This window comes from Lissotriton vulgaris, chromosome 6 (genome assembly GCF_964263255.1).
Source record: "Lissotriton vulgaris chromosome 6, aLisVul1.2, whole genome shotgun sequence".
Lineage (NCBI taxonomy): Eukaryota > Metazoa > Chordata > Amphibia > Caudata > Salamandridae > Lissotriton > Lissotriton vulgaris.
In genome coordinates, this window is record NC_141694.1 from 1113913491 (window position 1) to 1113941440 (window position 27950).

The 27950-nt window shown below is 47.9% G+C and overlaps 1 protein-coding gene across 1 annotated transcript in view; it reads left to right on the forward strand.

Annotated features, from left to right (window-relative positions):
- LOC147708507 (uncharacterized) overlaps positions 1-26946 on the forward strand; it is a 381831-nt gene extending 354885 nt beyond the window's left edge. The window contains exons 28-30 of the mRNA XM_086927193.1: positions 2250-2462; positions 4619-4732; positions 26077-26946. Of these exons, the coding sequence (XP_086783319.1) occupies positions 2250-2462; positions 4619-4732; positions 26077-26268 (519 nt within the window). The 3' untranslated portion in view covers positions 26269-26946. The remainder of the gene's footprint in view (positions 1-2249; positions 2463-4618; positions 4733-26076) is intronic.
- Positions 26947-27950: the final 1004 nt, after the last annotated feature.

Below are 27950 nucleotides of genomic sequence, written 5' to 3' on the forward strand. Positions count from 1 at the left end.
TAATGTTGAACCAGTGTCACAATTAATCCGATAATACGTCGTTTATATTTCGAAAATGCGATGCTGCAAGTGTTGTTATATCCATGTAGTGATGACAAGTGGATATAAATTGCTGATGCTAGTGTTGCTAGTGTTCAAAAGCTCCCTACTCGGCATTGTCGGAAAATAGCAGCTCGCCTGACCAGTTTTCATGCTTAATGTAAGAGAACACCTCCATACTCTGCTGCTATTTTCCGACTTACTACAGCAGACAAGGAGCACTGATTGGAATTGAAATGCTAGGGTTTCATTTACTTTTTTGTCAATAAATTGCTGATCAAAGCAATGGGGATTGCCAGTGTGTTTATGAAATTCTGTGGCTACAGCATTTACCACATCATTATGGATTTACTGCATTTGCCACATAATTTGAATTTTTTCCGAAAAAAAAGTTTCTAGCTAAAAATGGATGAAAATAATGCTACCAGAATATGCGCTACATGATGTGCCTTTTTTTGTCGTATAATTTTGTCTTTCATTCTGCATAATTGTAGTAGCCCTGACAATGGTAAAACTCTACAGTGATTGTTTTGTGGGCTGGAATTATGGTGATGAAACCCATACTTCACAGGGAGATGTGAACTAGTTCCCATATTTCATGCCTCCAAGAGTAATATGGGTTTTTCTACCCCTGCATTTTGTGCAATAAAAACACTCAAGCGTGGTGTTATGTCCGCATATAAATATACATTTGTTTGGGGTGTTCAAAACCTTTCAAGCTTTTTGCAGTGCGCACCCCCCCCCCTCCCCCTTTACCAACAGCCAAAGTCTGATCTGCAGGTGGAAATGTCCAGTGATCATGATTCTGTGAGTTATGTTAATGTATTTCTGCCCGTATATCCTATTTTGCTAGCGTAAATGACATATGCACAGAAGTGTCTGTGAACTGGCATACGACTTAACCACATTTAGAAGAAATCATAAAAAAATCTTGATGCCAAAATGTGGGCAATTTTGGAAAAGGTTGTGTCTTTGACACCTCCAGTTAAAGTCCTGGTTGTGCTACACTTCAAAAAACTCTTACACTCTTACTTGGGAGCAAAATCTGGGCAGGCTCTAGAGCATAGCAATTTGTAGCGTTACCTCCTCCTCCCAATTTCCACTCAGAGGAATAATATGATAGAAATGAATGACTAAAAAGTTAACATTTTTCCTGTTGGGGCGATCACGCCACTAACCCGCAAAATCTCTTTCCTATCTGGCTTAGCTCTAAAACCCCTTCCTACTAAAGACTTCCAAGGAGAACAAGGGTCCGATTCTGATGGGGCTAGAAATATTATGTATATTTACAAATGTGCAGGCATCGGGTCGAGCCAGCGCTGCATAAAACTCAATAAATATATAAATAGGGATTGCCTGGAGTATTGCAGTTTGAATCATATTTTGATTGATACCAAGTCTGGATCTATTTTTTTTTTTTGCATCTTTCTTCAGTTTTGAGCATTTGAACCATTTTTGTACTTTTGGCTACCTTCAAATTCTGAGTTATATGAATTTGCAGTTTTACTAATGGATTTTCATAATAGTGTACACCCATTTTCTTGTGAAAGTACAGGATTAAGTAAATATGCTTCCAGCGCATTTTGATGTGACAGGGCTGTGGTAGGTGTACATTTTTTTCTGATTGCAATTTTCATTAACCTGCATTGGTGGCCTCATTTGCAGTTGTTTATTTGTGGCATAATTATTTTTCAGCCTAGTTGCCTTGGTTATTCTTCAATGCATCCAGATTGATTCATCAGTCAACTGCTTTTGTGCCGACATCTGGGTGACACTATGCTTGTCCTCCGTCACAGATGTGTCAACAAGTTAATGGATCCACCTTGAAGCTGCAGTATAACATTAAAGGCCTCTACCTGGGCTGTTTTACTTGTAAAAAAAACCTGAACCTGAATTATAGGCCAAGCCAGAGTCTTTAATGACAAGTGTAGCCCAAGGCAGAAGGGCTCTAAGGCTATGAATAAATTTGACACATGGCATTAGATGCTTTTAAATTAAACAGAAACAGAAAGACAAACTTTGAAATAATGGAGTGGGAGGCATGTACCAGCCATTAATTGACCTCTGACACCATATTGCCCTCAATGGTGTATAAACATTACAATTTTCTAATAGACTTTAATTACTTGCCATTCTTACTCTAACTCCATAGCGCCTTTGGTTTAGTCATGTTTCTAATCTTGTTGATCCTTTTCGTTTATGAAATGCAGTTATTAGAAGCCAACACAAGATTGACGCTTGCAGAGTCTCAGCATATGCGCGAAGTGCAGCATCTGAAGGAGAAGCTTTACAATGCTGTGTCCAAGGAACAACTAGACAAGCTGCAAGCAAAGCTCCTAGAGGCCCTGGAAAAGAACCAAGATCTACAGAAAAAACTCAGGCTTCAGACAGAGCAGATGAACAAGCAGCTTGCTCTTCAGCAGGTAAGAAGGGCTGCTGATCTAGTTATTTCTACTGTTATCGAAATCTGTAGGTAAAGTGAAAGCAGGCTACATGTGGGCTCTTATATAGATTAGCTGGTGGATTTTTCCATCTACCATTGCAGAATTTCAGCATCTGTCAAGGTTGTGGAGGGAAATCTAACTTATCTAGAGTTTTTGTCAGGACTGCTTAGGGGGCTGAATGGTTCACCAGAAGAGCCCATTGTTAGAGAAAACTCTGGGGGTACATCTGCCAATGTCTGCCTCTTATGGTGAATATTCCATTAGTAAGTATGGGCACTGGAACTGTACCCCTGAGAAGGAAGTGTATTGCTACTGCCTACATAGCTAGTCTCTTTCATGTTCTAGATAGTGTTTCTCAGCTTGTGAAGGACACTCCCCTTATCTTTCTGTGAAAGGCACCGACGTGCTGTAAGGATAATTGTGATATTTTGTGGCAGATTTATTATAAGGATCTCTCAATCAGTCCTTTGTGTAGTACAGTGGTCTATAACCTTCTTAATAGTAAGAGCTTCTTCTGATCAATGGAAATAGTCCTGAACCACTGACTGTCAAATATATCAGTAGTAACCTCCATCATAGACAACCACAGTAGTTGCCGCACCTTCCAGGATAACTAGTGGCCACCCAGACCTATATCACAATATTGAATGATGCAGTCATACCCAGAACATTGACTAATACAATGTCATGAATATACATATATAGTTAAGTATAGATTTTGCTTTTGTACACTCAACATCGACGTATATAACGTTTCCCCATCCGGGTGCCTGTTTGACATTTTGGAATGCAAAGTCAGAGAAAAAACAGGCAGTTTAACCCAGGATTGACTCCACATGGCTATAGAGACAACAGATATATTTGGACTTTGCTATGAAGTCCCACTTTTTATTTTAATCTTACCTTGGCAAAGAAACAGAAGTTTAATTAAATTATAATTGGATCGCTCAGTCATGAAATTTAGGATCACCTCAACAACTGAGGATCCCAGAACAAAAAAAGATCTCCTTTTACAGCCCGTTAGTTATTGCACACGCTGCTCAATGTTGAGCGTGACCCGATGATGAAGGATGCCACTTTCTGGGTGAGGGTCATTGTATCCCAAAAAGATTATTTCCTGGACCTGTGACACTTAGCGATTTAGGGGCAAGCAGCCAACTCTTCTTGAGTACACCGTTCAGAACACCCCACCTGTCTCTGAATACGTATTAAGCTGGAAGGAAGTGTGGCGGAGCAGTGAAATATTCCCCTGCTCTTCACTTTTAGTTTTATAGACATAAAGATGACTATACAGCAGTTTTAGGTTTTCTGCCTGCTCAGAACACAAGTAATAAATACACTACCTTCTTCACAAACTACCACAATGAGATCTCAGATCCAAAGAACTGGAGGTGAAAAATATTTTTCTCGTACCATCTCTTGGCCTCCCTTTCCAGAGGCAAAGTTGGGGAAGCATAAGGCCTCCCTGTGCCACATGAAGCTGCCATTCAATGATTAGTGTGGTATGCCTTCTCTAAGAGGTGTGGCGCCGCGGCTAGGGCGACTGACTCCGGAATCTGGGGATCACGGTTCGAGCCCCGGCGGCAGGTCTGCCCAGCACCATGTGAGTCTGAGCAATAGCTCGCTTAATCTTCCCGACGGCCCCCAGCGCCTAGAAACCCTTACGGGTGATTGTGCGCTTTACAAATGTGGATTATTATTAACCAGACGGTTCTGTAAATAGGGGGCACAGAAACCTGCTTCTGTCATATAATCCCCAGTGGAATTCTTGAAAGCAATTAAAAAAAAAAAGGAATCACTTTGTCATGACACTTAATCTCCTTAGTGCAAGAGTGAGTCAAAGCCAAAATAGAGAAACGTGTACTCCAGAGGGGTAAATATGTATTAATAACAATAAAATACAATTGTTGCTACTAATTTGGTCTTGGAAAAAAGGCTTAGGTTTTCATCAATTTTATCTTCAATTTATTTTTTCCATTGTATCTCTTTCTCCCTAAAATAATGTATTATATTTAATATATGTATTTGTTTGGATGTATAAGCCCCTTAAAAGTAATTACGACTCAGCAGAATGTTACACCCCATGTATTCAATCCGTGTCATTTTTAATAGCAATCTGGGTGATTGAATTTTAGGAAGAACATGAAAAACTTCTCAGGCGAATGGAGGAGAAGATGTTGGAAGTAGAAATGAATCTGAAAACTGTTCGACTGATGCTCCAGGAAAAGGTGAAACAGCTAAAAGAGCAGGTCAGTAATTAAATCTGTAATGCAACGATATTGACAGCTGCCTTTTTCAAATAATCAAGCATAGATTGTTTACATGGGAAGGTATAAAAAGCCTTCCTGTTAGCTTGACCATCAGCCAGAGATACCCCAAGATAAGCATGTCTATTGAAATTAGACTGGTAATGTTTAGTGCTTATTGTCTGGAGTGAATTCTATAGATATTGTAAGCTTCAGGTCAATCCACTGGTGAGCATTTCCAATGCATGTTTATAGTGGGGCAGTTAAAGAGTACAGCAGAGCATACCTAGAGATTAGGGGTGTGATGGGAGCTCTTACAGGTCTGAGGGCCACCATTATTCAAATTAGCGCGAGTACTTTGCATGGTTCAGACCAGGCCTAACAGACGGTTTTATGCGGACTATCCTTCGTAAAACCAGTGTTAACCGAAGGTAGCTTCCGATTGAGGTGTTGGCTGCCCACATAGGGAAAAGGTTGACAAGGCTCTCCAGTGGTGGATGAAGCCACCTCTGGTTGTAGATAATCAGCTTGACCAGAGGTGTGTCTTGCACAGAGGGTTTAGCCACCTTGTCTCCCATTGTTTATCTGAGAGAACAGCATTGCATGTGCTACTCTCCTGTCCCGTGCAGCGCCCACGATGGACGAGTGGGTGGTAGGTTGAACTTGATTTCACAACCATCCCTCAGGAACATGTCAAAGTCTAGCTGAGACTACACATAAGAGAACTTCTGGATCTGAATGTAGTAATGGGCTTAGGGGTGGTCATTCTGAGGCTACTAGATCTATAGGATCCACTATGAGCCCAGTATAGTGTATTGTGTAATGTGTGGTGGAAATAACATGGTCAGTATTAATGTTGCTACCAGTCCTTTCTGCCATATTTTAAACATGTCTGAAGATTTTTGGAAACAACTGGTGGAAATAATTTTTCCGCCGGTCACTATTGCTAGAGTTATCAAACTGGGTGCCAGAGATTTCTGAGAGTCATTGAATGTGAAGTCTGGAAATGTTTGCAATGCTTGTAAGGGGAAAGAATCCTCACACCCATTTACCAGGCATTTTTTTAGCCCCTTGATACATTACCAAGATCTTTCACATGACTCCTTAAGTTTGATTCCTTAATGGGCAAGTGTCTGATGAGGCTGCATCGGTGGGCTACCCTCGTGCATCATGACATGATTCTTGTCTCAAACTGTCTCTCAAGAAAATTCATCATCCGACCAGTAGTTGGTTGACTAGACCACCTAGTTGAGCAGTCTAGCCATGGACTAGGACGGCCCTGGCTTTTTTAACAGCATGGGTCAGAAAAGGTCAATGGGTGGGTGCGCCAAGAGCAGCAAGATTGAGGTACTGCTAAACCGAGTGATGTTCTTTTAGGAGATTTCAACTGTTTATTAAAGGCAATGTTTTGACTTCAACCCAAGACTAGTAGACCCAAGTATCATCTGTGCTCTTATGCTACTGCCAAAAAGCTTGGAAGACAAAAGCTTGAAGAATGAGGATGACGGACCAAACTGTTGAACAGATTAAGTTAAACCCCCCAGAGTTGTCCCTGACCACCAACTGGCCTTCCAGTTACTCTACAAGATGATCTCTATTCTGCTTATCATCACATGCTTCATTTGGGTCTTTGGATAGCAAACAGAGTGCCAATTTGCACGACTTGGGCCATATCAGGACCATTTTTGGAACTTTTGAATAACCCCACTTTGCTAAAGCTTTTTAGCATAAAGATGTCAAGGAATGTAGTTTCATAGGCTATATCCCGTTTTTGCAGCATGAACCTGTACTAAATCTGCACGCTGTCCATTAATTCACTGGCTAGTGGTTAAGTCTTGAAATAACCTTCTAAATAGTTTTATTTTCGTGTTGAGTGCTGGTGGAGCTAGTGTAACTCACTATGACATGGACAATAAGCCGACAATGTCCTTGTGGGTATCCACCATCTTCAGATTCCTATTTCATCCAATGATTTTGTAAGAACGTCTGAGAGCTGTATGGCACTATGGCGCAAGGGTGTGTGGAGCCAAAATTACCCCAGCGGTAATGTGCCATATCTTAGTAGATATGGTGCATTTCGTCTCTCTCCCTTTCACTAAAGGCAGCACAGCAACTTTGGTTGCTGTGCCGCTTTGCGTCGAATATTAATAAAATTGGGCCCTTGTTTTTCTAAACCTAGACTTATTTACACAGGATGATTTTCAACCATATCTAAACTGGAATGCGAAATAACCCAGCAGTAGAGACCAACTCAGTATTGAGGTTCTTTTATATCAGACCGATTATTTTTTTGTTGTCATATAGAAAATGTATGTTCTGCAGCCCTTTAACCTCCTGATGACATATGGCACTGGGACCTGTGTTTTGAGGATTTCTACCCTTTATCATAGACACAGTGCAAGGCTGGGGCACCTGCTGTACCCAAAGCACTCTACGAGTGCCTTCCTTAATTGTAACAGATATATAGATTAAATGCTTTGCTATACAGGACTACTCCTTAACTGCCATTGGTAAAACAAGTAGATCTGGCGTTTTTACAGAATATGAAGAAGTGCGGAGTGGGAAGAAAGAAAATGGGGTGCGAACATGGTAAAGTATAGGGCATGTAAAGTCTTCCAACTCACAAAAGTTTTAAAAACTTCACACATTTTGAAGCAGCAGAATGGTTTCCTGCTGTTGTAAAGAGTCACATAGGGAAGGGGTTGGCAGCCACCACTAGGTGGCAACCCCCCATCAGTTGTTTGTGGCCCCCACACGAAAGCAGAGTTTCACTGCCACACTTGTTCCTAAACTGCCATGGTATGTTCTGTTCACCTATAAGCTCCAGTCCAGCAATCCCCACAACAATTTCATCTTTTTAGATGAAATGCCAAATGGCGTATCGCCAATGCCAGCCCCTACCACCTGCCCAATGGCCTTCCCAGCCATTTTGAGGTTGGGTCATGGGTTGGACAGACAATGACTCAGTCTTCATGGATAGCCTTCCTCACAATTTTCTGCTCGTCTGACAAGAACTGTTAAACATCTTTAGTGTACCTTTAGCGGTACAAAGCTATCCAATGGAAGACAGAATCAGTCACTTCCTGCAGGAATAGCATAACATCACATCTTACAAATCAGTCCTGCAGATTTGTCCAACAGGGCTACGCTTTGCCATTCCTTTTCGACTCCCCACACCTGCCACCCTGATAGGAACGCCTGTCAGAGGACCACCTGTATGTTGCCAGTAAATGCAGCTCTTTTGGCCAAAAGAACCATAGAGATTGTCCCTGCCTTGGAAGTGGGGACTGGGTGTTATTTACGCTACTTCCTTGTGCCTAAATAGGATAAATGCTTCCGCCTTACACTGGGTCTTCACCCTCTCAACATATTCCTGCACAAAGACAAATTCAAGATGCTCCCCGTGGCCCATGTTCTATCTGCCCTTCATCTCGAAAACTGGACTGTGGTGTTGGACGTGCAGAATACTTTTTTTCACATCTGAATCCTGCAGGCACTATCCGCTCTTCCAGGTGGACCACAAACACTTGTTTGCTATGTCTCCTTTAGGCCTCATCAGTGCCCTTTGGGTGTTTACAAAGGTGATTGCTACGGATGCTGTATATCCGCAGAGGTCTGGGGTACCAGTCTTCTCTATCTTGACAACAGGATGTTGAAGGCAAGCTCAAAACAGTCAGATGCATACTGCCATATCTCCAAATAGCCAACCCACCACCTGTACATGGGCTTTTTCATAAGTGGATAACTGTACCAATCCAAAGTGCTGCCATTCGGAGTTACAGCAGGTGATTAGTAAGTGTTTAGCGGTGGTGGCATCTGTGCAGAAATGACATTCATATCTTTCTGTATCTCGGCTACTGACTGATAAAAAGCATCACCAGAGAGAAATGTCTAGCTCACACTCAGACAGCAATGTCTTGCTCCACAGGCTAGGGTTCACCATCAGTGCCAACAAGTCCCATGTTCACTCCCAGGAAATCCAGTCCTTTTTGGGTTTGGACTTAAATGCTGTCCCAGAAAAAACCTACCCCAACCAGAGAAGAATGATGGCATTCCAAAAGCTGCTTCCTCTTTTCGAGACTTTGTATGGAGGATGAGATTGTTGGGGATGATGCCTTCATATACTGCAATAGTACTGCACACTAGACTGCATTTCTGCCCTTTTCAGGTGTCTCTTGCAAGGCAGTGGTCACAGGCGCAGAAACATTAGGAGGATCTAGTGTTGGTAAATGCCAAGATTCAGAGCACTCTCCTCCAGTGGAACAGCATCAATTTGTTGCTGGGCAGACAGTTCTTTGACCCGCTTCCGCAGGTGATCATTACCATGGATTCTTCGCACTTTAACCACATGACCCAATAGAGTACCTGGACACAACAAAAACAGTTGTAATATCAACTTCCTGGTGCTTATGTCTGTCGTTAGCATTCACAGCTTTTTATAAGTTAATTTGAGACAGAACAGTGCTCATAAAGGACAACATGACTGCAACATACTAAATCTAGAAGCAGTAGGGCATCCCGCTACAATCTGACATCTGAGGTCTTAGAGTTTGGAAAACGTAAACTTCCAAAGAGTGTATGCAGACAGATTAACCCATTACCCACACCTGCTACACACCCAGTTGGTTTGTCTGTTAAGAAAATAGAACCCCTTATAATAACTGTGCAGGAGATCATTTTTTATTTGTTACATTTTCTTAAACAGGGTTGTCATACATATCTCTCTGAAAGAGACACGTTAGTGATAGATTCCTTACCTTAGAAAATCCCCAGGCGTCAGACTGGATCCGGAAACTTTTGCGTAGCAATACCCCTGCGCGCCGGTAGGCGTCGTCTGCGGCTCCGCGTCCGTCGTCGGCGTCGTGAGCCGGGATGACGTCGTCGGAGTACTTAGACGGCGCCCATGCGCGCTGACGTCAGTTCTTCTTTTTTCCGCGCCAGCTAGCGCAGATCCAGAAGAAGCTCTAACCCCAGTCACTTTCTGACTGAAAATTTTTGATCCTTTTGATCTTCTCTTTAGTCGACTGTCTCGACTATCGGTGCCAGGGATGCCCGGGTTCAAGCCTTGTTCGAAGTGCGGCCGACTCATGTCGGTCACGGACCCCCATCGCCGGTGCCTGAAGTGCTTAGGCCTCGACCACGACGATCGATCCTGCTCCGACTGCCGGGCCCTGACGTCGAAGGCTAGGCGGGAGCGGTCCCGCAAGCGTCTCGAGCTGAGGCAGTCGGCCCCGCGCCGCTCCAGGTCCCGGTCCCGGTCCCACGGGAGGTCGAGGGACAGGTCGCGAGGTCGGAGTCATCGACGTTCCGGAAGTGGACACCGATCGTCTGGTTCCAAGTCCTCAGGTAAGAGGCATGAGAGGTCGGAGCGACACCATCGATCCTCCGACCTGCCCCGACGCTCGCACGATGCGGCTGGGGACTCGGGCGACACCGCCCACGCGGCTCCGCGGGAGTCGCAAGCGTCGCCGCCTGCCCCACACCTTCGGGTCCCTGGGCACGGCGCGTCGCAGGAGGAGGTCGAGAGGTACCTCATGGCCATGAGGGCCCTCCCTCCTCAGTCGGTTCCCGTGGCGCCTTCGGGCCGATCGGTTCCGTCTGGAGGTCCTTCCGGGTTGGGCGCTTCGGCCCCGACGACGTCGGGTGCTTCGGCCCCGGCGCCGCTGGCGACTTCGGTCCCGGCGCCGCACGACCTCGCTGGATCCGGCTCCGGATCCGGGACCTCGCCGGTCGACCTTACGACCTCGCCGGCGCCGTCCCTTCAGGTGTCGTCCCCGGCAGCCGATGTGGTTGCCGCCCCCAATGTTTCCTACGGTCCTACTCCGGAGTCGGAAGGGCGCCGCTGGGCGCCGATTCCGTCGGCCTTTGGAGACTTTTATCTCCATGAGGAGGCCCTGGCTGTTAATCCTGGTCTCCAGGATCCAGGTGACGAGGAGCAATGGGAAGGGTCCGAGGACCCTCTGGCACGTGATTGCCAGTCGCAGCAGGACTGGACATATGAGCTTGGGGAGGCCAGTGGTATTGACACCTCGCCAGACACTGGATTTACGTCGCCCCCGACTGTGGCTTCGGAGGCGGGTTCTGCTTACAGCGTAGTGTTGACGAAGGCAGCTAAGGCCTTAAACCTTCAGCTCCCCGTCGCGGCCGTGAGGACTAATCTCCTCACTGAGGTCCTCAAACCGCAGTCAGGCTCCGCGGAGCCCCTCCTGCCGTTCAATGAGGCCTTGTGTGACGTTCTTCTGGGCACTTGGTCCAAGCCCGCCACAGGCCCCCCTGTGGACAGGAACGTGGCCAGACGCTACCGCCCGGCACCGGGCGACCCATGATTTTTGTCCACCCATCCCACCCCCGAGAGTCTGGTCATCCAGGCCTCAAACTCCCAAACCGCATTCCCGTCGGCCCCGCCCGACAGGGAATCCAAGAGATATGAACAGTTCGGGAAGAAGGTTTTCTCGTCTGTGAGCTTAGGGCTGCGGTCTGTGAACACCGCCTGTCTCTTGGGCCGCTACACCCACACTCTGTGGGACACGGTTGCGGAGGTGCTGCCTAGATGCCCGGAGGAGGTCCAGGCTAAACTCAGCCAAGCCCTGGCGGACGGCCGAGATGCAGCACGCTTTTCTATCCGGTGTGGGCTGGATACTACGGACTCACTGGGCAGGGCGATGGCAACGACGGTGGCGGTTCGACGCCACGCCTGGTTGAGGTCCGCCAACTTCTCGGCCGATGTCCAGGCCACCCTCCTGGACATGCCGTTTGATGGCCGTCGCCTCTTCGGCGACAAGGCAGACCATGCGCTGGAACGTTTCAAGGACTCCAGGGCTACGGCCAAGTCCTTGGGCCTTACGGGTGCCTTTCGCTCCTTTCGTGGCCACGAAAGGGGCGCCCCACCACGTACCGTCAGCCACGCGCCGCAGAATGTTCAGCAACGCGGTGGCGGACGTGGGAACCGCCGTGGCGGTGGTCGGGGCCAACGGCGAGGCCAGTCCACACCTCCCTCAGCAGCCCCTGCCTCAAAACCTTCCTAGTCCGAGTTTTCAGGCCCATGTGACGCCTGTGGGAGGCAGGGTTCGCCATCACCTCTCCCACTGGCATACAGTCACTTCGGACAGGTGGGTGCTGCAGATTGTCCGAAGGGGCTTCTCCCTCCCCTTCGAGTCATCCCCTCCATCCATGCCACCTCAGTACCACCGTGTGTCGGGGGATCACTTGCAACTTCTGCAAGAGGAGGTTTCGGCCCTCTTGGCCAAGAGGGCCATCGAGCGCGTTCCTGTGCCAGAAGTAGGACGTGGTTGCTACTCCCACTACTTTCTGGTACCCAAGAAGGGCAAAGGGGGCCTACGCTCTATCTTGGATCTGCGGAACGTCAACGGCTTCCTCCGAACGGAGAAGTTCAAGATGCTCACTTTGGCTCAGGTCCTGGCTGCCCTGGACCCAGGAGACTGGATGGTAGCGTTGGACTTGCAGGACGCCTATTTCCACATCCCCGTCCTGCCGGCCCACCGGCGTTACCTGCGGTTCACGGTAGGCCAAGAGCACTTTCAGTTTACCGTGCTCCCCTTCGGCCTTACCAGCGCCCCACGGGTGTTCACGAAGGTGATGGCGGTGGTCGCAGCCCATCTGCGCAGGCAGGGGGTATCAGTCTTCCCCTACCTCGACGACTGGTTGTTGAAGGCGGGCTCGCCCCAGACAGTCGTCAACCACCTCCAGACTACGGCCGACCTCCTGCACTTGCTGGGGTTCTCCATCAATGTGCCGAAGTCACACCTGTGTCCCTCTCAGAAGCTCCTCTTCATCGGAGTGGTTCTCGACTTGGCGCAGTTTCGGGTTTACCCACCCGAGCTGCGGGTTCGGGATATTCAGGCTCTGGTTCCCATCTTCCAGCCGTTATCCCGGGTCTCGGTCAGGTTGACGCTGCGGCTTCTGGGACTGATGGCCTCCTGCATCCTTCTGGTGCGTCACGCCAGGTGGCGGATGCGGGCTCTGCAGTGGGACCTGAAGTTTCAGTGGGCCCAGCATCAGGGCAACCTGTCCGATCATGTCCTGATCTCAGAGGGCACTGCGAGACAACTGCAGTGGTGGCTCACGGACCGCGACTGGGTCAGTGGCAAACCCCTCTCCCTACCCCAACCGGAGCACGTAGTTGTGACGGACGCTTCCCTCCAGGGCTGGGGAGGCCACATGGGAGAGGCGGAGATCAGAGGCCTCTGGTCTCCGGCGGAGTCCCGGCTCCATATCAACCTTCTGGAGCTGCGGGCGATTCGTCTAGCACTGAAGGCATTCCTCCCCTCTGTCCGAGGGAGCGTAGTGCAAGTGTTCACCGACAACACCACCGCCATGTGGTACTGCAACAAGCAAGGCGGGGTGGGGTCGTGGACCCTCTGCCAGGAGGCTCTGCGCCTCTGGCAGTGGCTGGAACATCAGGGCGTGACCCTGGTGGTTCAACACCTGGCAGGCTCTCTGAATGCCAGGGCGGACGAACTCAGCCGCCGGTGCATGATGGATCACGAATGGCGTCTGAACTCGGACGTGGCGCAAGGTCTCTTTCAGCAGTGGGGAGAGCCCTGGTTAGATCTATTCGCCACAGAAGAGAACGCGCAATGTCATCAGTTCTGCGCGTTGGAATTTCCAAGGCGGCACTCGCTCGGAGACGCTTTTCGTCGCGAGTGGAGCTGCGGTCTGTTGTACGCCTTTCCGCCTATACCACTTCTGCCCAGAGTGCTGAAGAAGATCAGGCGCGACCGGGCCCAGGTTATCCTTGTGGCTCCGGACTGGGCACGAAGATACTGGTATCCCGAGCTACTCAGCATGTCAGTCGATCCCCCGATTCGTCTGCCTCTTCGGGAGGACCTTCTGTCGCAGCAGCAGGGGACGGTCCTGCACCCGAACCTGTCCAGTCTCCACCTACAAGCTTGGAGATTTAGCGGCGGCAGTTGAGGCCATTTGACTTGCCTCCCGAAGTCTGTGATATCATTCTGGCAGCCAGGCGTCCCTCCACAAAGTCGGTATACGCCTGCCGGTGGAACAGATTTGTGGCATGGTGCACAGCAAAGGCTGTGGATCCTCTCTCGGCACCCCTTTCGGAAGTGCTGCTCTTTCTTCTTTCCCTTGCCCAGCAGGGCTCTGCTCTGGGCACTCTTAAAGGGTACCTTTCTGCTCTATCAGCCTTCTTGAGGCTACCAGATCAGCCTTCTTTGTTCAAGTCCCCTATTGTAAGTAGATTTCTGAAGGGCATCACGCACATGCTCCCTCCTGTTCCCTTCGTGATGCCCCAGTGGGACTTGAATCTTGTTCTCACTTATCTGATGTGTGCTCCCTTTGAGCCACTGCATAACTGTCCTCTTCGTCTCCTTACTCTGAAGACTGCCTTCCTGGTTGCCATCACCTCTGCCAGGAGAGTGAGTGAGCTCCAGGCTCTTTCTTCTTCTCCACCTTTCCTATCTGTTCATCCTGACAAGGTAGTGTTACGTACACGGCCTTCCTTTCTGCCCAAGGTTGTCACGGCCTTCCACATCGGGCAGTCCATTACCTTGCCCACTTTCTTTCCGCCTCCGCATCCCTCGAAAGAGGAAGAGAGGCTCCACTGTCTGGATCCAAAACGTGCGCTCTCCTACTACCTAGATCGCACACGCCAATTCCGGGTGGATGACCAACTCTTCGTTGGTTACGTGGGCGCAAAGAAGGGTAAGGCTGTGCACAAGAGGACCATCTCTAGGTGGATCATCTTGTGTATCCAAGCATGTTACTCCATGGCGAGGAAGGAGCCCCCGGCTGGATTGCGGGCTCACTCCACTCGGGCCACGGCAACGACAACTGCCCTGGGCCGCGGTGTCCCCCTGCAGGACATCTGTCAGGCAGCCACGTGGGCCTCGCTGCACACGTTCGCAAGACACTACTGCCTGGACAGTCAAGTCCGGAGGGATGGCTTCTTTGGCCGTTCCGTTCTCCAGGACTTTCTGGTGTGATATTGGTTCGCAGACCCACCACCGGGGATGGTATTGCTGGGGTATCTATTCTAAGGTAAGGAATCTATCACTAACGTGTCTCTTTCAGATGCACAAGTTACTACTTGTGTAACGATATATCTGTAAGAGACATTAGTTAGTGATAGATTCCTTACCGACCCACCCATCCTCCCCGTTCTGCGAACCGATATCTAGGGTTAAGGTCATCCCCTTTCAGGGCCCTAGTTTCATGGCACCAGTGTTGGTTCCATCATGGCTCTGCGTATCTGGCGCGGAAAAGCTATGTGTCAGAACTGACGTCAGCGCGCATGGGCGCCGTCTAAGTACTCCGACGACGTCATCCCGGCGCTCACGACGCCGACGACGGACGCGGAGCCGCAGACGACGCCTACCGGCGCGCAGGGGTATTGCTACGCAAAAGTTTCCGGATCCAGTCTGACGCCTGGGGATATTCTAAGGTAAGGAATCTATCACTAACTAATGTCTCTTACAGATATATCGTTACATAAGTAGTAACTTGTGCATCCATTTACATCTAGATGCTGTTGCAAAATAGGAAGCATTTGTCTTTTTTTCAGATGTCTGTCATTAAGCCCTTCATGAAGCGCCTAAAGAACATCATCTCTCCAAGGACGACTTCAGCGCTTGTTTGTAATCTGATCGTAGTTCTCCTGAGACTTTTGCACCCACCCCCCACTCCCCTTCGAACAACTACCGTCAAGTGTCATGCAAGTCTTGTTCCGGAAGGTGGCCTTTTTAGTGGCCATAATGTTTCAAAGAAGAATCATCGGTGAGTTACAGGCACTGACTATAGAGGAACCATACATTCAGGTTAACAGAAATAGGGTGGTTCTGAGCACAAACCTATAATTTCTACCAGATGTGGTTACACCATTCATGTTAACCACACTATTGAGTATCCCATATTCCTCCTGCATCCAGACTCTGCAGCAGAAAGGACTTTACATACTAAGATGTTAAGATGGAACCTGTTGGAAATGGCCCTTTTTGCAGGGTTATCCCCAAACTGTTTGCTTCTTCCTCCTTTATTTTTCCTGACCTGTGGTTGTTGGCAAAAGGACTCTGGGCACTTTACCACTGCTGATCAGTGTTAAAGTGCATATGCTCTCTGTATAAATTGTTATTATGATTGTTTATCCATGATTGGCATATTTGATATATCAGTAGGTCCCTAGTAAAGTGCACTGAGTGTGCCAGGGCTGGTTATTCAAATGCTACTAGTGGGCCTGCAGCACTGCTTGTGCCACCCACACGAGTAGCCCTAAAATGGTGTCTCAGGCCTGCCACCGCAGTGCCTGTGTGCAGTTGCTAACTGCCATGCTGACTTGACCAGTGTCCCCACTGGTCAGGCCTAACCCTTCCCTTTCTGTACACATTGGTCACCCCTATGAAAGGCCCAAGGTACCCCCCTGGGCAAGGTGCAGGGTGTATGAAAGGTAGAGCATGTACTAGTGTGTGTGTGACTTGCTCTGGTAGTGAATTACAGCCATTTTCGTTTTTCACTATTGAGAGGGCTATCTTGCCCATAGGCTATAATGGGGATTGCTGTGTATAATGGTTACCTGCATATCTTCCCATAGGAGCAAGATAGAAAATTAAAGTCTGGTATCCCTGAACTCAGAATTTAATAACCTATCTTTTAGAAAGGAAATCCTGTGTTTGAGAACAGCACTTTTAGAAAGCGGCTGTTCTCTTGTCTGACCTTTCTGTGTGCCTTGGCCTGTTTGTGAATTGACTGTCTGGTTTGTGAGTGACAGGGGCTGGGGAGCCCCCAGGAGGCTGGATGAGTCAGCCCTAGGCTGAATAGCTGCATCTGCATCTTGAGTGGTGGGAGGGGATAGCACCTGGGCCTGAATAGGGCTATGCCTGTCTTCCACAATGCTGGCTCCACCTCCTGCTGGGCGGCTGACAACCCTGCCCCTCTCTCTGAAAGGAAAGAAGAAGTCAGGAAAACAAAGTGCTCCGGGACTGACCAGAACTGGTTCTGACTAAGCCAAGGCCTGTCTGCCTCCAGAGAACAAAGGAAAGACTGGTATAAAAAGGGCTACCCAGACTACAGAAAATTAGATCATCCTGGAATCAAGAAGGAACCTCTGCCAGACAGCCCCAACAGACAGCAACACAACAGACCCTCCTCACACCATCGACCACGTCCCCTTGCTAGCCTGGACCAGCGTGAGCGTTGATGACACCATCAAGACCATGAGCACAATCCACTCCGGCTCTCCGTCAGACCCATTCCCGCACCACGTCTTCAACAAAGCAAGCAGCTCCATCGCACCCCACCTGCACAACGTAATCAATCTCTCCCTTGAAACCACGACCTTCCCAGAGAGCTGGAAACACGCCAAGATCAACGCCCTACTCAAAAACCCAAGACAGACCCAAGAGACCTCAAGAACTTCTGACCCATCTCTCTGCTCCCCTTCCCGGCCAAGGTCATCGAGAAAATACGTTTACAGACAGCTAACCAGATACCTCGAAGAGAACAGAATCCTGGACCCTTCCCAGTCAGAGTTCCACAGCAACCACAGCACCGAGACCGCCCTCATCGCTGCCACCGATGACAACAGGACCCTGCTAGACAACGGGGAGACTGCAGCACTCATCCTCCTAGACCTCTCCGTCGCCTTCGACACTGTCTGCCACTGCACACTACACGCACGCCTCCATGCCGCAGGGATCAGAGACATGGCTCTGGAATGGACCACCTCATTCCTCTCCGGCAGAACCCAGAGCGTCCGCCTCCCCCGTTCCTTTCTGAAGCCTCCGAGATCATCTGCGGCGTACCCCAAGGATCCTAATAGCAAATCTAATGGGACCCCCTCAAAACTAAATTCGGCCAGGGAAAGGAGGGGAATGAAAATACACAGCAGAAAGAACAATTGTGGCCAACAGCACTGGGGGCAGCCCCGACCCCCACCGACCATGCACGCAACCTAGGAATCATCCTCGACTCAACGCTCTCAATGACCAAGCAAGTCAACGCCGGCTCCTCCTCCTGCTTCAACACCCTCCGCATGCTCCGCAAGATCTACAGATGGATCCCGACAGATACAATACAGTCCCCCAGGCCCTCGTCAGCAGCAGACTCGACTACGGAAACGCCCTCTACGCGGGAGCCCCGACCAAGCTCATCAATCGACTACAACGCATCCAAAACGCCTCGGCACGACTGATCCTCGATGTACCACGACACGGCCACACCACCCCCTCCTGCGAAACCTGCACTGGCTCCCCGTCAACAAGAGGATATCCTTCAAGCTCCTCATCCACGCACACAAGGCACTCCACAAGACCGGCCCAGCATACCTCAACAGACGGCTCTACTTCTACACCCCCAACCGCCAGCTATGCTCCGCCGACCTCTCACTCGCCACAGTCCCGCGCATCCGAAGAACAACCACCGGCGGGAGATCCTTCTCCCAACTCGCCGCCAAGACATGGAACACCCTCCCACTGAGCCTACGACAGACCCAAGACCTACTTACCTTCAGGAGGACACTGAGGACCTGGCTGTTCGATCAGTAGCAGCCCCCACCTCCCGCCCCATCCCCCCCCCCCAGCGCCTTGAGACCCTCACAGGTATGTAGTGTGCTTAACAATTGACTGATTGATTGCGAAGGAGAAAGCTGGATGACTGAAGAGGAAAGACCGTCCTGGTGTTTGTGGGTTGACCTGCAGTTGCTTTGCTGCCAAGGAGAGGGGAAGGACTTTTGCTGTTGCTGTGTCCCTTTGTTTGAAGAGATATCCAAGGGCCTGAGGAGAGCTTGCCTCCTCTTAAGAAGTCCCAGGAACAAAAGGACTTCACCCCCAGCTTCCCCCTGAACTCTGCTGTATGAGTTCTGCCCTTCCTAGAGTGCTTGATCCAATTGTGTGAGCTATGGAAGTTGTGCCTGCTGTTTGGGGAGCAGGACAAGAAGGAAAGAAGATCTGCAATCTTCACGCATCGCTCTCTTGCGTAGCACATCCCCAACAGTGCGAGGAAATTCCAGCCGCTGCGAAGAGCAAGATCGTCGCATCGCCTGTTGCCGCTGCAAGAACCAACGCATTGTTCGCTTGCGGAACGCATCGCCCGGTGTTGAAAGAGTCCTGACGCTGCGAGTATCATTGCTGAGCCGGTCGTCGCTGGGTGAGATTGCCACACCGCCTGCTTGCGGACTGCATCACGTCGCTGCGAACATTGTCGAGGAGCCATCGCATCGAGGGGCCGCGAGAGGGGAAGATCGATGCTGCATTGCACATTGCTGCTGCACCGGAGATCGTCGCCGTCCCGAAGATCGTCGCATCGTGCCTGTGCGAGACGTTTCCTACCGAACCTGTGCACCAAATCCATACAAGGTATCGCATCCCTTCCCATACAGACCGTATTCATCGCAACACACCCGCTGCATCCAGCGGGGCTGTTGCATCGCCTCCCCCGGGTCTCAGGAGTGGCGCATCGCTTGTTTTTCAACGCTACAGCTTCAGTTTGGAACTTTTGTCGCATCTACAGGTACTTTGGCCTAAACTTGACGCAACTGTGGGTTATTTTGACTTTGATAAGCCTGTCTGCTCGTGCCTAGCTACCAAGGCAGTGAGCAGGGGTTATCTAAAGAGTATATCCCCCTTACCCTGACTAGAAGCAAGGGTCCCTATTTGGACATTGTTACCTACCTCTGCCAACTAGAAACTCAAGATCTAACAGAACCAAATCCACCTATAAGACAAAGCAACTGTAGGCTCTGCAACACCCCACACTGAGTGTCCAATATCAAGGTAGACACTGGTAGATGGATTGTGAAATACACAAAAACCTGATATGCTATGGCCAAACGTAAACTGCTTGAACCGCCTAAAGTAATTCCACAGTTAAGAAAGAAGTCAATAAGGCTTTACTAAGAAACATTGCTTTAGCAAACATCTGTAAAGCTGCTATGGTCAACACCACACATGTTCACCAAACACTACTGGGTATACCTTGAAGCTCACTATGATGCTTTAGTTGGCCTGCCTGCATTAAAATCTTAATTTCAAACATCTGCACGCTAATCACAGCTTAGGAGAGGAAATGCTTTACAGTCTTTGTAGAGCATGTCTATTTTTCGCTACACATTAAAGCCACAAGAAATTAAAACACGATAGCTAATGGTATAAGAGGACACTGAATTGTTCAGTAATTTGAGCGTGGTAGATTTTTTGTTATGTTGATTAGAAAGAGAGCCTTCTATATCTGGAGAACTTGTGTTTAACTGTTTAACAGAGCACAAGGAGATTTTCAGCCAAACTACTATACCACCAGAAGCTCTCCTAGCACGTGCGAACTGCAGGAAAATAAAAACTCACACAGCCTAGTCTATGGACATTTTCAAGGGCCCATGTCTCTTTAAAAATTCAGAGCTCAAACCCAAAAGTAAACCCCACTCAGTATCTTCCAGGTTAGCTTTGAGATGCTATTACAATCAGAGATCTCTCCTGCCCCTTCCTCAGTAGGATCGCTTATAGGTGTGTTTGGGGTGGTGGCAGCTCCCTGTTACTCCCGTTTTGCTTGTGGCCATATTAGTTAGAACAGCGGTGATTTTAAGACTGTTTGTTCGTTTTTAAAACAAAATTATCGTATCCCTTTTATTTATATTTTACTCTGCCTAACCCTTTTTCGTTGTGCTGGTACATCGCGGGCGAGCTTTGACTCACCCGTTAATCTTGACAAGCCTCTCCTGGCCCCTTTCACCGCGGCTGCTGTTACAGTTGTTGTGAGGGTGGGCGGCCATCTTGAGAGTAGTCCCTCTCCCCACCAGAACTGGTGGCAGCGTTCTAGCTGGGGGAGAGAGGACACGGCATAAAATTAGCATGCCTGCAATAGCGCGCATGGCAGGCGCGCCTTTGGTGCGCCGAAGGTAAGCCAAAGGTCAGCCCGTCTGCGCCTCGGACGTGGCGGACGCAGGGCGGGCTGCCATGCAGACACAGACCTTGATTACAACTAAGATCAGATACACGCGATCGGATTTGTTGGCGTTACGCCCATCATCAGATAAAGGATTAACATGTGTTGATATTGACCCAGTAAGGCTCAACTCTTGCTCTGCCTGCGGCTTTGCATGCTGTACCAACAATATCACATCATCAGATTTTATCTGTGACTTAGTTTCTATTTCAGCGGCTTTAATAAATGCGCGCTCAATGTGCAAACATGCTTCAGAAATTTTTTCTTTGCTAGAAGATGGTACTTTGGACCTGCTATTTATTACGGAAACTTGGTTGAACGGTTCATGTGCTCCTGACATCGAATTGGCCATTCCCAGAGGGTTCAAAATCCGAAGGAAGGATGGGGTTAGTGGTAGGGGTGGAGGGTTAGCAATTATTTTTAAAGACTCTTGGGTTCTTAATGCTGAAGATTCAGATGATCTCGCGGAGGGTAAGATTGTGAATTTTTCTTTACTTTTGTCCCCACATTTTACATTGGGTGGCTCCCTTATTTACCGACCTCCGGGCCCCTCTGGTCCCTTTCTTGAAGCTCTCTTAGAGACTCTCGTTCCCCGAGCAGTGAGGTTTTCTCGTTTTTTACTGCTCGGTGACCTAAATATTCATGTTGACTGTCCGGAACGTCAGGAAAGTAAGCTTTTATCTGACTCCTTTGACCTGGCCTCTCTAACCCAATGGGTTTCCTCCCCTACACATACAGGTGGGCATATTTTAGATGTCATTTGTTCTAACTTTCCGCTGAAGGTTGAGGCCCCCCCAAATATTAACTTGGACTGATCATCAGCTTATTAGATTTTCGTGGTCGGCCATAAAAGATTCACCCAAGGCCTCTATGAATATGTGCCCCCCAAAGATCAATGTAGGTAATTTCTCTGCTCGGCTTGATCAGAATAGGCCCTCTCTGGGAGGAGAATTAGTTCCAGCAGTGCAGATCTTTGACAGTTGGATAAGAGCGGCTATGTCTGCCTCATCGAAGGTGACAGATTCCGGTAGAAGTAGGATGACTCCTTCGCAACCCTGGTATTCGCCCCAACTACGCACTAGTAAACTAGCTTGCAAAAAATTGGAGCGAGTATGGAGGGTGGCCTATTGCCCACAAGCGAAGGTAGCTTACCGTTCGGCTCAGCGAGAATATTATGCTAACATCAAACTGGCTAAAACTAAATATTTTGCTAGAAGAATTGAGAGGGCGAATAACAACAGCCGTGACATTTTTTCTATAGTTAAGAGTTTTCTTTCTCCCTGTGCCGAACAAATATCGATGAAACCCTCTACTGAATGGTGCGAAAGTCTCTCCTCCTTTTTCCTGACAAAAATCGCTAAAATTCAACAAAGTCTTAAAGCAATTGGCGGTGGGAGTTGGACTGCTGATAATGTTGGACCTAATGTTTCACCCATTTACACTATGGAGAGTTTTATTCCCCCTTCAGTGGATGATACCTTGGTGGCAATTAAATCGTCAAAATCCGGTGCCCCTGGTGATACCTGCCCGGCCCGGGTGTTGGCTGAAGTGGCAGAAGTAGTGGCACCTGAGGTTTCTCAAATAATGGGCTTATCTTTTACAACAGCTAGGGTTCCTAACGAATGGAAACAGGCTAAGCTGCTTCCCTTGTTGAAGAAGACAGGTGCAGATCCAACTGTGCCGAGTAACTATAGACCCATATCTCTACTCCCAGTCATGGCAAAAATTGGTGAGAAACTTGCATTTGCTCAGTTGAATGCCTTTGTAGAATCCTCTGAGGTTTTACATCCTGCTCAGTCTGGCTTCCGTGCAGCTTATAGCACGGAGTCGGCTTTGGTGGAGATCACTGAGACAATCAGGGAGTGTCTGGACAGTGGCGCAGAGCGGTTCTGATTTTATTGGACCTCTCTGCCGCATTTGACACTGTCCCGCACTCACGCCTCCTGACGCGTTTGGCTGAGATCGGTGTACGGTGTTCAGCATTGGAATGGGTGAAGTCTTTTCTATCAGACAGGTCTCAGCAGGTTTGGATCCCACCTTTTTCATCCTCGATTAGGCCCCTTACTACCGGGGTTCCTCAGGGATCTACCTTGAGCCCCCTGCTTTTTAATATATACCTTACCCCTCTTATTGTGCTGGCCGAACAAATGGGAGCTAAAATCATAGCGTATGCAGACGATACGCAGCTTTTATTTACTTGGCAGGATGCAGCAACTAACACAGAGGTTGTCCGTTCGTGCCTTTCCGCTGTGTTTAACTGGCTAGCAGTGGCACAGCTGAAATGCAACGAAGACAAAACCGAAATTTTGTTGTATGGCCAATTTCCGCCCAATTTTAGAGAACTCTTGTGGCCGTTTGATTTTCCCCAACCAGGCTCAGTTACTATCTCTGCAAAGAACGTGGGAGTTTGGTTTGGAGAGGATCTGAGATTCGAAGCACACATAAAAAAACTCACAGGGGTGCGCTTCGGATCCCTTAAAGCCATGAGAAAGTTCTTTCCTTATTTGCCATCTTCAGCAAGAGAGTCGGTTGCGAGGGCTTTCATTTTATCTCGGCTCGACTATGCCAACTCTCTTTTTAGCGGAACACCGGCCTTCTTAGTTGCGCGACTGCAGGTTATCCAAAATGCGACGGCACATTTGCTGTGCAAAGTCCCAAGTAGAGAAAGTGTGCGAATACATATGAAAGAACTACATTGGCTGCCGATTGCGCAAAGGATAATTTTTAAAATCCTTACATTAGCATTCAAAGCAGTCAATGACCTTGGGCCTTCTTACCTGAGGAAAAGATTTAGCCGCTATATCCCCACTCGGTCTCTACGCTCATCTGACTGTAATTTCCTGAGAGTGCCCCGCTTTCAGCGAGTACGTGTGGGAGGCCAGTCACTTGCTGTTGTCCCAGCTCGGACTTGGAACACCCTACCTCTACCCTTGAGATCGAATGAAAATTTCGTTCCTTTTAAGAAGGTACTCAAAACCTATCTTTTCAGAATTGCCTATTAGTTTTTATAATTCTTTTCTGAAGGCCTCTTGCTTGTTTTTCTTTTTCGCGCCAGTATACTCTGGTAGTAATAGAGCGCGCTATAAAACAGCTAAATAAAAATAAATAAATAAATAGATAAGCTATAATTTGGGTTGGAATCCCTTTTAATAGTAGGAACAGGATCATTGATAAACAGTCATCATTTTCTGGCAAGTCAAAAAGCACACAAAATGGTTGAAGGTAGAAATGTATGAGGAAGAGGGTGTAGGACGGGAGTCTAGAACAAGACCTCGTGGCTCCCAATTCAGATGTCTATAAACTCAGCACAATGGCCGAACTTTCACTGAACCTAAGTAAGTAGGCTTCAGATGGGAGTGATACAGATAATATGCCTAAAATTGAAGATTATGTAGTCAACACTGAAGTTCTTGATTGCCGAACCGACCTATCCAATCGTTCAGACCATTAAAATATCATCCAAAAAAGGAGTTATAGTTGACATTTGTATGCAACCAGTTAAGGACATTATTTCTTAATTGTTCTGATATTTCAGTGGTGCCCGGGGCTAAGTATGATACACTTGCCAAAACAATAATATATGGATAGGTGGCCCGCAGCAAATATATATGAGGCACGTGCGAATCTGTTGGTGCACAAATCTTTGTTCTGTAGCAATAGCATACCCCCAAATCCTCTCCCCCATCCCGCATTTGCCCACACACTGACTGGTTATTGGGAGATGGTTAGTTAACAATTTGGCCCTCAGCCAATAGACAAGCTTCTTTGTTGGTACTATATGGTAGCTCAGCTGAGGTGACACGCCCCCACCATTAGAGCCCAAGGTAGAGTATAGTGACTGTGCCCCTGGTGCTGTTGACTGTTGCAGTGATAAGGAAAAAAGAATATCAACTTTGCCGGCTGGAAATTACAATTGGCTTTCTGCCAGTTCCATTTATTTTGTAATTCCTCTAACAGTCTCTCTAAAAACCCATCTATAGTAGTGCTCTTAAGTGTTTTTAAAGATTAACTTCAGTTTTATGCTTGTCCATAATTATCAACTTGAGAATCAATAGAGCTAATGGATCAACTCTACCCCACTAGTGAGAGTCAATAATTTACTAGTTCAAAAATCAACAGACCCACTAACGCAAACTCGGAGCATAGGTCTACTTCTAGTTGACACCCACAGCATAATGTACATACAGTAGCAAGTGGGTGTCTTGGCACTTCCAGGGCTCGCTGACTGATTATCAGCCAATTCAGACGCACAGTCTAAGCAACCAACTATTAAGAACTTTACATAAACTTACATAGTTTCCATGTGCTGCTGCACAGAAAACTAAAAGGGAGAGCTTTGTCAGTACCTGGTTTATGCAAGGGCCAAGTGGGGTGGCCTAGCCCAGCCTCTTCCAGTCGATGACGGGCAAAGACAGCCATGCGTTTAGCTCTGGCTTTGCACAGGCAAGGCCCACTTAGTGGGTAGACATTTTGAGCTACATAGTGCTCTCCAAGTAAAAAGGCTTACATCCTCGACCCCCTCCTTGGCTTCCCGGGGGGTTATGGGGCTTCTAGTCCTGGTCATCTTCCCCACGTCCCGCGCAGCGGGTAGACACTTTGCGATATATAGCACTTACCAAGAAAAGGGGCTTATACTCTTTGCCCTCTCCTCGGCATCACAAGTGTGTGGTAGGCTTGTGGCTCCTGTGAGCTCCTTTGCGTCCACAGTTACTAATCTATCTTCGACGCTACTCTCCACTTACACTACTGACCTGCAGTGCAGAAGATAATCTCAGATGAAGTCTTTGTCCTGGTGCATTGTAGGCTAAGGGAGGAGTCACAACAGGTCTTGTAACTTGAAAACACCTTAGAAAAAACAACTTGTAAACATCCGCGCCCAACAATGGATGCATACCTGCCAACTCCTGCGGTGCTACAGTGTGACAGAGGATGTCAGCTCCCATCACCCAGTCTCCCAGTGAGGAGCCGATATCACCCGCTGGCCAATCTAACAAGCTGAAAACCACAGTAAATAGTGGTTTTCCAGGTCGGTTTCCGAGGCTTTGAACTCGCGGAGTCCATTAAGGGGTGTGAAAATGCCCCAGGACATTGGGGAGGAAGGCACTTGGGGCGGGGTGGGGTTCAAGAGTGCCTCGCAGGTACCTCTCGGCACGTGGCCCCACCCCCTTCAAGGCACACAGTGAGATTGTTCTTCAAGTTGGCAGGTATGTAGATGACAGGAGTATGCAAAACATATGAATCTAAACACTGCACTCTACAAGCAGATAGTTGCAGGGTAAGTAACATTTTCCTTGCCAAGGGAAGCACATAATGATCAATTATATAAAATAATGTAAAAATAGCCAATCCAATTGGATGTTTACTTATTATGGAAATATTAAGCGACCCAGAAACAGAGGCACTAAAATAAATCTAAATTGTCATATTCTTCTCATTTTTAGCTTGAAAAGAATGCCAAATCAGACCTGCTGCTGAAAGACCTGTACGTGGAAAATGCGCAGCTGATGAAGGCTCTGCAGGTTACAGAGCAGAGGCAGAAAAGTGCAGAGAAAAAGAACTTTATCCTGGATGAAAAAATTGCAGCCCTGAATAAATTAATTAGAAACATTGCCCCAGCATCCCTCTCGGCCTAGAGTCGTTGCACCCCCTTTGGCCCAGCCAGGAGGAAACCTCAGCGAGTACAGAATAAAATCCAGAAGAGTCTCTTTGTGTCATGAATATCAACTTCTTGGGTGGAATCGTGACTCTGAACATGGCGGCCATGTCAGACATGTTTAACTCCCCAGCTACTGTGCCGCTGGGTGTGGAGAACACAACTGCTGTGGTCTCGACCACAGAGACGCGAGATGGCAATGTGATATCAGAACTTTCTGCAGTTGTAGTCACTTCTCAACCAAGTTGCTCAGGGATTGAAGCAGAATGGAGGTACGGAGAAGTGTGGCTTAACGGCAGTGAGATAAACGCTTGGAAAGTATATACTTTTATGAGTGAGAGAAAAAAGAAAAGAAAACTGGGTTGAGACTGAAGAAGGACAATGAGAAACACCAACTTGATGTCTTCTGTCTCCAGTTTGGATGACATTGCAGGATGTTACTCTTCAGTGGCTGGTTGATTGGTTAGCGCGCGTGAAAAATGTACAGTTTTATATACAGTGTGTTTTATATGTACATATGTAAACATGGTTAGCACCAAAAATCGCCTACATTCCTTGGTGTGTGAAAGCACAGCTGGCTGATGTAATGAACTGCACTTCTTTTGCTTCACATGTGAACAATTTACAAAATAAATGTGAAAATGTTTATTTTTACTAATGTATTCGTATGGTTTCAGATCAGGATATGTTGTGTTTGCATCTGAAACACAGAGAAGCGAGCGCATTTTTTTCTCCAGCACAAAATTATCATTATTGGATTAGTAAACATGCATGCACCATTCATGCGTCTTTGTGGTGCTGATGTAGCCACTGATGGCAGGATGCAAACAATCTATTGGGACCTGTGAAGGATCATGGAGAAATTGATGCTGTAAAAATGCTCCTACCTGAAGAGCCGCGCCCTCAGAGCTTTTCTGAGCTCAGATGTTTTTAACCTGTTATAAGCGACACATGGAGGCTGAAGCACATGTGCAGCCTGGGAAGAGGAAGCTCCGTCATGCACACTGGAATTCTTTCATTTTTATTTTATAGGGTTTTTTTAGTTTTAAAAACCTTTATTAAAAACAAATAGCAGTGAAAAGAAGGAGGTGCCTACAACCCTGTCCGTGCCGGCAGCGTAAACACTTAAAGGGACACCCAAGCATTAGGCCGAGAGATACATACTATAAGCCTAAAACCACTTCGGGCCGGTCGCGCAAACAAAATCATTGCTCACAAAATAAAGAGGCATTAGAGAGGTAACGAACCATGTAAAGCAGGAGGGCCCAAGCCATGATCTGCAGCAGTAATTGTGATGTACATATGGAGTTCTTTAAAAGTGATGTAAGCATCAGTTTGGCTTCCTGATATTGCAATGCCTAGGCAGGTTGAGATTAATCTACATACTAGCAAGGGTGAACAAGGCCTCTTGGACAGTGGATGAAACCTTGAAAGCAGTTAGAAAATGGATAGTGCCATATGGCAGTGTCACAGTAAGAGAAGTAGCTAGCATGCTTCCCATTTTGATGTATCCGCAGCACCATGATCATATAAAGATGGAGGGCCAGTAGGAGGCTGTTGTCATAGTCCAGTTTGGATGTAACCATGGAGTAGTCTAGAAATACTGAAACGCACTGAGGACAACAATTTGGGGTACAGTAGAAGCAGGGATTACCACACACT